The following is an 11,253-nucleotide window of genomic DNA, read 5'->3' on the forward strand; positions in this document are numbered from 1 at the left end:
CATTCCCTCCCTCACTCCCTCCTTCATTCCCTCAACTTCTCACTCCCTCCACTTCTCCTCCATCACTCCCTCCCGCTATTCCTCACCCCCAACCACTCCCCATCTCACCCCACTCTTCAATCACCCCTCATCCCTAACCCTTCCTCTTCTTGCCGACTCCCCATGATCTGCTCTACCAAGAAAAAACAAGTTCATTAACCAATAAGCTGCTTACTCATGGAATTTAAAACCACAACACTTCATTTTATTTTATGATAGCCTTTGGCCACTTCTTTTAGTCACCAGTGTGTTTAAAAACTTACATTGGAAACAAAGCCAAGACAAACAAAATCTGTTTGTTTGTTACAAGTAAGTCAGAAGCCACCAGCCTGCCAGAAATGCTCATGGCCTTAAGGAAACAATTTCTCATGTTTACTTTGAATATTTTCATTTCCACTGCCTGTTTAGTTTTGTAAAGGAGCTGAATTAATTTTTTGTTTGCACTCAGGCTCACACTCCTGATTTACAGGCACACCATGCCGCGAGTGGGTTGGAGGGTGTAGATTGGAGGACCTCCTCATGGGCCCAGCCAAAAAGGAAATGGACAAGACCAGGCAGTAAGCACTTGACTGTCTGCCCCTCTTCCTGTAGTTACATCCACATTTGCTCCGGTTTCCTCCCACAGTCCAAAAATGTGCAGGTTAGGTGAATTGGCCGTGCTAAATTGCCAGTAGTGTTAGGTGAAGGGGTAAATGTAGGGGAATGGGTCTGGGTGAGTTGCTCTTTGGAGAGCCGGTGTGGACTTGTTGGGCCGAAGGGCCTATTTCCACACTAAGTAATCTAATCTAATCTAATCACATTGCAAGCGATGGAGAATGTACGGAGTCCATTGACACAATAAAGGTCTTTACAGACTCCTGGGCACTGCAGGGGTTGGGATACATATCTTTAATTTTGTTAAGTTCTGTTGACCTTTTGATTTTTTATTCCAGGTGCCTCACAGGGACTGTCTGGACCATGAATGCTTTTTGATAAAGCAGAAATCAGCAGCTGGTCCCTCAAGTCCTGTCCACTCTCCATCCAGGCTAACAATCCCAAAGTAATACTGAGTGAATGCTGCACTGTCAAAGGGTCAGTACTGAGGGAGTGCTGTACTGTAGGAGGGTCAGTACTGAGGGAGGGCTGCATTGTCGAAGGGTCAGTACTGAGGGAGTGTTGTACTGTAGGAGGGTCAGTACTGAGGGGATGCTGCACTGTTGAATGGTCAGTGCTGAGGGAGTGCAGCACTGTCAGAGAGTCAGTACTGATGGAGTACCACACTGTAGGAGGGTCAGTACTGAGGGAGGGCTGCATTGTCGAAGGGTCAGTGCTGAGGGAGTGCAACACTGTCGAAGGGTCAATACTGATGGAGTGCCACACTGTCAGAAGGTCAGTACTGAGGGAGTGCTGCACTGTCAGAGGTTTGAGAGTCGATATTGAGGGAGTGCCACACTATCAGAATGTCAGTGCTGAGTGAGTGCTACACTATTGGACAGTCAGTACTGAGGGAGAGTTGTATTGTCAGGAGTTTGACCCAGTGTCACTGGAGGAATGGCAAGTCAGGATGATGAGTGGCTTTCAGGGGAACCAATTCATTCACACTCAGTTTGGGATCCCACACTGCCACTGAGCTTGGCTCAGTATGGCACCCTACCAGGCCTGTTCTGCCATTGGGACAAGATGCTGGTGGTGCTGTCGGGATATGGTGTGTAGGGTATGATTCCATGAATCTAACTGTGTAGCCTGTGCTTGACTCATCTATGAGACAGGTCTCACAACTTAATCACTAGTCCCTAGTTGTTGGCGAGGGGACCTCTGCAGGGTCGACACAGCTGAATTTCTGGTGTCTAGGCCAATGCCAGGTGGTCTGTCCAGTTTCAGTCCTTTCTTGAGACTTTTTAGCAGTTAATGTAACCAAGGGATACTGGGCCATTTCAGGGGACAGTGACGAGCCACTCACATTACAATGGATCTGGAGTCATGTGTTGACCAACCCAGATAAAGATGGCAGATTTCCTTCCCTAAAGAACATTTTCCTTTGGAATGAATTTTTATGACAATTTACGGTTATCATTCGACTTTTGAATCCAGATTTTAACAAAATTTTAATTCTACCATCTGCAGCAGTGGGAATTGAGCTCAGGAACCCAGAACCTTCCTTGGATTAGAAACCCAACAGTAACACCCTGACATCATTGCCCATCATTCACTCTCCCGAGGAGGGTTTGATGGGTTGGGGCATAAACCACAAGCTGAGGTTTTTAATCAATGAGTAGCTTCTTCATCCACTTCAGAGGGCTGATCAGAATCAACAGTGTGCAGTGGGACTGGATTGCCTCATGAGGGCAATTGAGGGATACTGGGAGAGGGTGGGATTGAGGGATACAGAGAAAAGGGTAGGATTGAGGGATAGAAATGTGTTGCTGGAAAAGTGCAGCAGGTCAGGCAGCATGTAGGGAACAGGAGAATCGACGTTTCGGGCATTAGCCCTTCTTCAGGAATGAGGAAAGTTTGTCCAGCAGGCTAAGATAAAAGATAGGGAGGAGGGACTTGGGGGAGGGGCGTCGGAAATGTGATAGGTGGAAAGAGGTCAAGGTGAGGGTGATAGGTCAGACTGGGGTGGGGGCGGAGAGGTCGGGAAGAAGATTGCAGGTTAGGAAGGCGGTGCTGAATTTGATGGATTTGACTGAGACAGGCTGGGGGGAGGGGAAATGAGGAAACTGGTGAAATCCGAGTTCATCCCTTGTGGTTGGAGGGTTCCTAGCCGGAAGATGAGGCGTTCTTCCTCCAACCGTCGTTTCGCTGTGGTCTGACGATGGAGGAGTCCAAAGACCTGCATATCCTTGGTGGAGTGGGCGGGGGAATTGAAATGTTGAGCTACAGGGTGGTTGGGTTGGTTGGTCCGGGTGTCCCAGAGGTGTTCCCTGAAACGCTCCGCAAGCAGGCGGCCCGTCTCCCCAATATAGAGGAGGCCACATCGGGTGCAGAGGATGCAATAGATGATATGTGTGGAGGTACAGGTGAATCTGCGGCGGATATGGAAGTTTCCTTTGGGGCCTTGGAGGGAGGTGAGGGGGGAGGTGTGGGCGCAAGTCTTGCACCTCCTGCGGTTGCAGGGGAAGGTGCCGGGAGTGGAGGTTGGGTTGGTGGGGGGTGTGGATCTGACGAGGGAGTCACGGAGGGAGTGGTCTTTACGGAATGCTGATAGGGGAGGGGAGGGAAATATATCCTTGGTGGTGGGGTCCGTTTGGAGGTGGCGGAAATGGATTGAGGGATGCAGGGAGAGGAGAGGGTGGTATTGAAGGATACAAGGAGAGGGTGGGATTGAGGGACACTGGGAGAGGGTGGGATTGAGGGATACTGGCAGAGAGTGGGATTGAGGGATACTGGGAGAGGCTGGGATTGAGGGACACTGGGAGAAAATGGGATTGAGGGACACTAGGAGAGGGTGGGATTGAGAGATACAGGGAGAGGGGGGGATTGAGGGACATTGGGAGAGGGTGGGACTGAAGGATACCTGGAGAGGGTGGGATTGAGGGACACTGGGAGACGGTGGGATTGAGGGACACAGGGAAAGTGTGGGATTGAGGGACACTGGGAAAGTGTGGGATTGAGGGACACTGGGAGAGGGTGGGATTGAGGGATATGGGGTGAGAATGGGGATTGAGGGACATGTGGGGAGTGTGGGGATTGAGGGATATGGTGGGAGGATGGGGTTTGAGTGAATGGGGAGAGGGTGGGAATTGAGGGACATAGCAAAGGAAGTAGGGATTGACAGACATAGGGAAAGGAGGTGAGGATTGAGGGACGTGGGGAGAGGGAGTGAGGATCAAGGGATATAGGGAGAGGGTGAGGATTCAGGAAGACGGGGAGAGGGTGGGAATTGAGTGATACAGGGGGAGAGGGTGTCAAGTGAGGGACTTTGACTCCGACTTGGGGAGAAAGGAGATTTGAAGGCAGATGGTTGGAGGTTAGGATTGAATCTAAGAACACTTTCTCAATCTCAGACATTCTGCGTTTCCTGCACAGGAGCTCATCCTTCTATTCCTGAAGCACTTTGTGCTGTGACCTTCACTTGAGCCCAATGTAGGTTAGCTCTGCCATTCCGTCTCTGATGTGTCGGAAATACTCGAGGTGCGTGCGGTGGATTTTCCAGCTGTATTTGCCACAGCTCTTGGCGTACTGCATGAAGTGGGGAGCTCCGGTGAAGATCACATTGTCTGCCACGACAATACTTCCCTCCTGCAGCAGGTCGTAGTCTTCCAATAATTGCAGGTCTCGGAGGTAGCAGCGTTTCCAATGGTTCATGAAAATAAAGTCAAACTTGTCCACTCCAAACTTTTCTCTGAACTGAGGGATTACTTCATCAGTTGGCCCAATAATCTGTTCCACCTATTGAAAAAAGAATCATTGTGAACTATTTCACACCAAAGCTTTAGTTGAGCCTTTTGCAGCTCAGGGTGAAATTTGTGTTTATCAGGTGAATGACTTCAGTATGGGACTTTGTCCAACTTGTGATCGTGTCAGCTTCCTGCCTGCTGTAAAATTAGACTGAACTCCATCGACATGTCTTCCTTAAACACTCCCAGGACTGGGACAGCACACGGTCAGATAAAGAGTAAAGCTACCTCTACACTGTCTCCCATCAAACACTCCCAGGACGGGGATAGTACGGGGTTATTCACAGAGTAAAGCTCTCTCTACACTGTTCCCCATCAAATACTCCCAGGACAGGAATAGTACGGGGTTATTCACAGAGTAAAGCTCTCTCTACACTGTTCCCCATCAAATACTCCCAGGACAAGAACAGCATGGGATTAAATACAGAGTGAAGCTCTGTCTAGATTGACCATCAAACATGTGCACTTTGTCACCACCTCCCCTGTGTTGGAATCATGAATTAGTCTAATCATTAACAAACACACAGATATGAGTTTTATGAACTGGTGAACTGAAGTAAAGATGACAAAATATAGTGAGCAAAAATAATGAAATAAATGTGAGTTTTGACTGGGTGAGTAATGTCTCTCTCGCTTTCTCTCTCTCTCTGTTTCTCTCTCAATCCCTGTTTCTCTCTCTGTTTCTTTCTTTGTCTCTGTGTTTCTCTCTCTCCGTGTCTCTCTCTCTCTCTGTTTCTCTCTCTCTCTCTCGCTGTCCTTGCAGTTGGCGATGAATCAGCAGCGATACTCACCGCATCCTCGTCGAATCCTGCCAAACGGATTATCTTCTCAGCCACTGCTGCATTCCCCTTGTCCATCTCCACGGTGTAGAGCCTGGCACTGAGGGACAGGTTCCTGGCCATGCGGACAGCTGAGTAACCACAGTAAGTCCCCAGTTCCAGCAGAGTGAGGGGAACATTCTCAGAGATCAAGCGTTCCAGGATCTTCCCTACAATTGGGTTGTGGTTGGGATTGGGATGCGTAAAGAGAAGGAAAGGAGAAGGCAGTTTGTGGGAACTTGCTGTTTACTAAGCTGCGCTATTGCTACACAACAATATTCTGAAATGTACTTCATTGTTTGTGAACTACTGTGAGCTCAAGCCCTTCAGCAAGAGGCTGATGAGACTGAGGGATATGAGCATGTATTTCCTTGATCAGGGCAATAAGAGTTATGGTCTTTGCCTTCTCCACCTCCATCCCCCTCAGGAATGTTCACCAGCTCTCATATCCTCCACCTTTTCACTCTGAGATCACATGAACTCTAGGCATCATATAGGAGTCACATTGGGTTAAGGGTTGGGGAATACTGCCATATGGAGCCAAAGCAAACTGTTATGATACAGATCATCGAGGAGATGATAAAATATCAGAATGGGTTTGAAGGACTGAATGGCCTCTTCTTGGATTGATATGAAAATACATTGCAAGAGGAAGCTTTTTTAAAAGAATATTTTGTTCATTCCTGGGATGTGGGCATCACTGGCTGGGCCAGCATGCATTCATTGCCTATCTCTGGTTGCCCCTGAGAAAGTGGTGATTTGATTTGATTTATTATTGCCACATGCACTGAGATATAGTGAAACATACTGTTTTGCGTTCATTTATAAATAGAAAGTGGGTCACTAACACCATTGCTTCACTGGAGGCTCACTGATGACGTTACCTAGTATGGTGCCAAAACGTCTGAAAACAAACCTTCCAGCTCAGCGAGCAGACTTACATCCAGCACTGAATCTCAAAATAAACAGACCATCTTTGGTCCCTCTTAGTCTCATAAACAATGTCTCTGATACTAACATAAGATCATAAGACATAGAAGCAAAAATTAGGCCATTCAGCCCATCAAATCTGCTCCACCATTCGATCATGGCTGATAAGTTTCTCAACCCCATTTTCCTGTTTTCTCCCCATATCCCTTGATCCCCTTGACACTCAAGAACCAATCTATCTCAGTCTTAAATATATTCAATGACCTGGCCTCCACAGCCTTCTGTGGCAGTGAATTCCATAGATCCACCACTCTCTGGCTAAAGAAGTTTCTCCTTATCTCTATTCTAAAAGGTCTTCCTTTTACTCTAAGGCTGTGCCCCTCGGGTCCTAATCTCTCCTACCAATGAAAACATCTTCCCAACATCCACTCTGTCCAGGCCGTTCAGTATTCTGAATATGACTTGTGCCAATTTGCTATCATGCAATAAACTGTACCATATTTAAGACAAAAGTCTCTTCTTCTCAGATTACCTTGTGATTTTTCTCTGCAACACCAGAAGGTCCCAATGTAGAGGGAGGATGATGGCAGCAAATGCCCTTTACAGTGACCAGGAGTCCAGCGAGCTCATGTTGCATTAGGCCAGCAGTGGTCATCCGAAGATTGATACAATGTTACAAAGATGATTTGCATTTAATATTTCTTGAAGGATTTCAGTTTTGAAGGATTATGGAAGAAAGGATTCATCTCAAGTTTTGAAAAGAGGTCTTTGGAAGGTCACAATACAGATTGGAGATTCTCTTCGCAAAGCTTCAAAGGAATCACATGACTGCAGTACCTGCTATTGACCTTTGCTGATGTAATTTGAGCAGTGCCGGGATGGAGGGAGCTTTGGGATCTGGAATTATTTGGGAATCAAGAAGCCTGTAAGGAAGGACTATCAGGCTGATGCCTTCTATTTCATGTCATAATCACATGGCAGAATGGAAAACTTCAAAATATTTCACACTTAATCTTTTTCACCTTCAAGAATAACTCTAATGGCTAGGGTGGGAGTTTCACTTTAGTTTATAAGTGATGATCTGCAGAGAAAAATTGATTTCAGAAACCCCACGAGCAGTATTTGCTTTCTGCAACTGAGCAGGATTAGAACTCAGGAAACGATCCAGAGGCAGCTCTAGCTTGGCAAAGTTAGCTGTCTGAAAAGTGAGAGTTGTGACTATGGGTAAGTGCTGTTTCCAGAATCCCCAGAATATAGGATTACAGCTACAGAGACGATGCAGAGAAAGATCAACTCTAATATATGAGAGGTCCATAAACTCAGGAAGGAAAACCACCAGAATATGAGCATCCACTGCAGGAGTCCATGATGGAGTGGCTCAAGAGAATTTCAAGGCCAACTTGTATGAAGTGAGTTTTTGGAATCCCTTGAGAAGTTTTAATGAAATTTGGCGCCATGCAGTATCACTAATGTCTGCAGATTGCTGAGAAATCTCTGGGATTAGCCTCAATCGCATTTGCTGTTTAACGTGTTCTGTGGAGTGTTCAACCATCATTTGTCAGTTACCCATATTTGCCTTGTGTTATGTTTGGAATGTTAGAATATAAATTGTATCTATCTTTGCATAGTCAAAAACTTTATTTTTAATAATTTCTGCATATTTGCTTGATTGTGTTTTATGCATAATTAACCAGCTCCTCCATGTTGAATTATACAACATCAGGTTATAGTCCAGCAAGTTTATTCAGAAGCACTAACTTTCAGAACACTGCTAGTGCTTCCGTATAAACCTGTTGGACTATAACCTGGTGTTGTATGATTTTTTAACTTTGTCACCCCAATTCAACTCCGGCACCTCAAAATCATGTTGACTAAAGTAACCTGGTTGACTAGTTTCTATGACAAAAAAGTTACAGTCATATCATCATCTGGTTAATTTGAAGTTTGTTAGGACCAGTGAAGGAGTGGGATGAGAAAGGAATCCATACATCCTCCATCTCAGTTATTCCAGTGCTGAAGGTAATATTTAGCTCCACCCAGTCTGATGATGTCAAATGCACTTGGATGCGAGAACAACTCTGGATTTCAAAGAGGAAAGACCTACCAGGGAGATCTTCTCACTGTCTCAGAAGCAATTTCCAACACACCAATCTACTTGCCTGGATGGGTGCAGCTCCAACTCAAGAATCTTGACTTCATCCAGGACAAAGCAGCTTCCATTTGATTGACATCACATCCACAAACATCCATTCCCTCCACCACCAATGCTCAGTAGCAGCAGTATGTACTATCTACAAGATGCTGCAGAAATTCACCGAAGGTCCTCAGACAGCACCTTCCAAACCCATTACCACTTCCATCTAGAAAGACAAGGGCAGCAGATACATAGGAACACCATCCCCTGCAAGTTCCCCTCCAAGCCATACACTATTCTGACTTGGAAATATGTCGTTGTTCATTCCCTGGATTTGGGTCAAAATCCTGGAATTCCCTCCCTAAAGGCATTGGGGTCATTGCAGCACATGGACTGCAGCAGTTCAAGAAGGCAGCTCAACCCCATCTTCTCAAGGGACAACTAAGGACGGGCAATAAATGCTGACCCAGCCATTGACATCCTTGTTCCACAAGAGAATAAACAAATGAAATTTGTAGCACATTGCTATCAGGAAATAAAGTATATCTGGCTGGAGACATGATTGCTTTGTGGTTTTCCTCTACAGCTCTAGACCAAGCAGCTCCTATAGCTCCCAACCTCAAAGGAAGATGGTGGCAGCAATGCACCTCAAGGTGACCATGCGTCCAGTGAGCTCCCTCGACATGGTGCCAGCAATGGGTGTCTGAAGGTGAATTTCACTGCCCTTGCTGGCTCTTTAATGGAGTGATGCCCCATTGCTGTGGAGAGTAGGGCAATGTGCCACTGGTCCCACAACCAAATTCCATTTACCTTTCTCTGGCCCAACATTGCTCAGGTATTCTGAATGATAGCACCATGTGTCGAAGGTGCTGAGGATGTTCTCTGGATCTCCAGGAATGCTGTGCGTCATCACATACTGGAAGGCCCTCTCTTCCCTGGACAGGCCAGTCGTGTAGTCCTGAATCTTCCGGAGAATTACTGCCCGCCAGAACAACAGGAAGTAGTAGCGGTATCGAATGATGAGAGTCATCAGAAAGGGGATGAAGGCCAGGGCGATAGCAGGAGAGACCATCTGGAAGGAGAGAGGGGGAGGGGTGTCAGTTGACTATCTGTGTGTTAAAGGTCCAAAGTCAAACTCCAGAATCATCGCTCCTTCGCTCTCTGACATGTGGCAGTGCCATCACCTGCAACTGTGACTCTGTCCAGTCCCAGTTCAAGGGACACTGAAAATCTAATTTGGCTCATAACCCAGGTTAATGCTCAAGGAATCCAGGCTCAAGTCCCATCACAAACTGCTGGAATTTAAATCCATTCCATCAAACCTGGAATATCTAATCTTAAGTGTTTAGGAGCATGAAGCAACCATAAAAGCAAAAACTTAAAACTGCGATGCTGAAAATTTGAACCAAAACCAGAAATTACTGGAAAAACTTAGCAGGTCCAGCAATATCTGTGGAGAGAAAGCAGGGTCAGTACTGATGGAGTGTCGCACTGTCAGAGGGTCAGTGCTGAGGGAGTGCGGAATTGTCGGAGGGTCAGTGCTGCAATGTAGGAGGGTCAGTGCTGAGGGAGTGCAGCACTGTCAAAGGGTCAGCGCTGACGGCGCGCCACACTGTTGGAGGGTCAGCGCTGAGGGAGTGTTGTACTGTCACAGGGTCAGTGCTGATGGAGTGCGGCACTGTCGCAGGGTCAGTGCTTAGGGAGTACCACACTGTTGGAGGGTGAGCGCCGAGGGAGTGTGCACTGTCACAGGGTCAGTGCTGAGGGAGCACCACACTGTTGGAGGGTCAGTGCTGAGGGAGTGCCGCAGTGTAAGAGGGTCAGTGCTGAGGGATTGCCATACAGTTGGAGGGTCAGTGCTGAGGGAGTGTGGCATTTTTGGAGGGTAAGTGCTGAGGGAGCACCGCTCTGTTGGCGAGTCAGCATTGAGGGAGTGCTGCACAGTAGGAGGGTCAGTGCTGACGGAGTGTCGCACTGTCAGAGGGTCAGTGCTAAGGTAATGTCACACTGTCGGGGGGTCAGTACTGAGGGAGTGCTGCACTGTCGGGGGGTCAGTGATGTCTTTCAATTGAGATGTCAATGCACCTGGTTGCTAGTGAATGCTCTTGATGAATGAAGGGCAGGTTCCTGTGCCTACTTTGTCCTTCAATCAGCTTCACTGAAGTAACACCAACCTTGGGAGCTTGCTGTTTGCAGAGCTGATTGCGACGTTTCCCATTCTTTGACAGAGGTCTGGCTTCTGAAGTTGTGTTGAACCCTGTATGAATGAGTGTGTTGATTTCTATTCTTACCTTTGTGACAGAATCTCACAGCCGCTGTGCTCTCTGGTGCTGCTGTGGTAGTTTACACACGGGCTGCTGAACTCTCTTTGTAGCCAATTCTTACTGAACACCTTTGTCGAAGGCCTTGAAGAAGTTTCTGGAAACCCTCTGGGATCAGGTTTTGTGAACCAGATGTTTGGGTGTCTAATTTCTCAGGTACAGCTGGCCTCCAATAGGATCCGGTCTTTAGTCAAAACAACAAGGTTCATTAAAATCTAATTGAGCTCAGTATGTGCCTTAATAGCAGGCAATCCATGTGGAATTTAATCCTTAGATACTGCAACATAATAGTCTCACTTCTTTTCTCTCTCTAACTCTGTGTCTCTCGTTCTGTCAGTTTAATTTTTCCTCTTTCTCTCACTCTTTCTGCTTCACTTTGTAATTTCCCCCATTACTCTCTTTACCATCTCGCACTGCGACTCCTCATTTTTCCAGGCCTGTCCATGTTTTTAACCAAGTGACCCAATGCCCTGACAATTATCAGGAAAATGCTCAGGGTTCAGGGTTTTCACCTCTGCTCACGCTGTTCCATCAGCACTGACCCTCCAACAGTGTGGCACTCCCTCAACACTGACCCTCTAATAGTGCAGCATTCCCTCAGTACTGACCCTCCAACTCTGCGGCACTCCCTC

At 47.0% G+C, this 11,253-nt stretch overlaps 1 protein-coding gene and 1 long non-coding RNA gene across 5 annotated transcripts; one reads left to right on the forward strand and one right to left on the reverse strand.

Moving 5' to 3' along the window:
- The first annotated feature begins 201 nt into the window (after positions 1-201).
- LOC122545800 (uncharacterized) lies at positions 202-8,847 on the forward strand. 4 transcript variants are annotated; one of them, XR_015757502.1, is made up of 4 exons: positions 202-596; positions 972-1,110; positions 5,182-5,341; positions 6,694-8,847. It is a non-coding gene; the product is annotated as an uncharacterized LOC122545800 (long non-coding RNA). The 4 variants fall into 4 exon arrangements; XR_015757503.1 differs by having other exon boundaries at positions 202-348; XR_015757501.1 differs by having other exon boundaries at positions 202-1,110.
- tomt (transmembrane O-methyltransferase) lies at positions 4,047-9,388 on the reverse strand. The gene is made up of 3 exons (XM_087988456.1): positions 9,111-9,388; positions 5,210-5,406; positions 4,047-4,410 (listed from the first exon to the last, which is right to left on the reverse strand). Exons 1-3 carry the CDS (start codon positions 9,370-9,372, stop codon positions 4,090-4,092), a joined length of 780 nt encoding a protein of 259 aa, XP_087844582.1. The 5' UTR covers positions 9,373-9,388; the 3' UTR covers positions 4,047-4,089.
- Positions 9,389-11,253: the final 1,865 nt, after the last annotated feature.

The sequence above is a fragment of the Chiloscyllium plagiosum genome, unplaced genomic scaffold (assembly GCF_037043375.1).
Source record: "Chiloscyllium plagiosum isolate Xiang-an unplaced genomic scaffold, Cpla_swu_hap1 HiC_scaffold_6, whole genome shotgun sequence".
In the NCBI taxonomy this organism is placed as follows: Eukaryota; Metazoa; Chordata; class Chondrichthyes; order Orectolobiformes; family Hemiscylliidae; genus Chiloscyllium; species Chiloscyllium plagiosum.

What these genes read in the sequence shown, in the direction of transcription:
- tomt (XM_087988456.1), bottom strand. Translation starts at nt 9,372, where the DNA reads ATGGTCTCTCCTGCTATCGCCCTGGCCTTCATCCCCTTTCTGATGACT. An exon ending in CAATGTTGGGCCAGAGAAAG is followed by an intron (nt 5,407 to 9,110) that starts GTAAATGGAATT and finishes ACCCAATTGTAG; the next exon opens with GGAAGATCCTGGAACGCTTG. An exon ending in CAGGATTCGACGAGGATGCG is followed by an intron (nt 4,411 to 5,209) that starts GTGAGTATCGCT and finishes TTTTTTCAATAG; the next exon opens with GTGGAACAGATTATTGGGCC.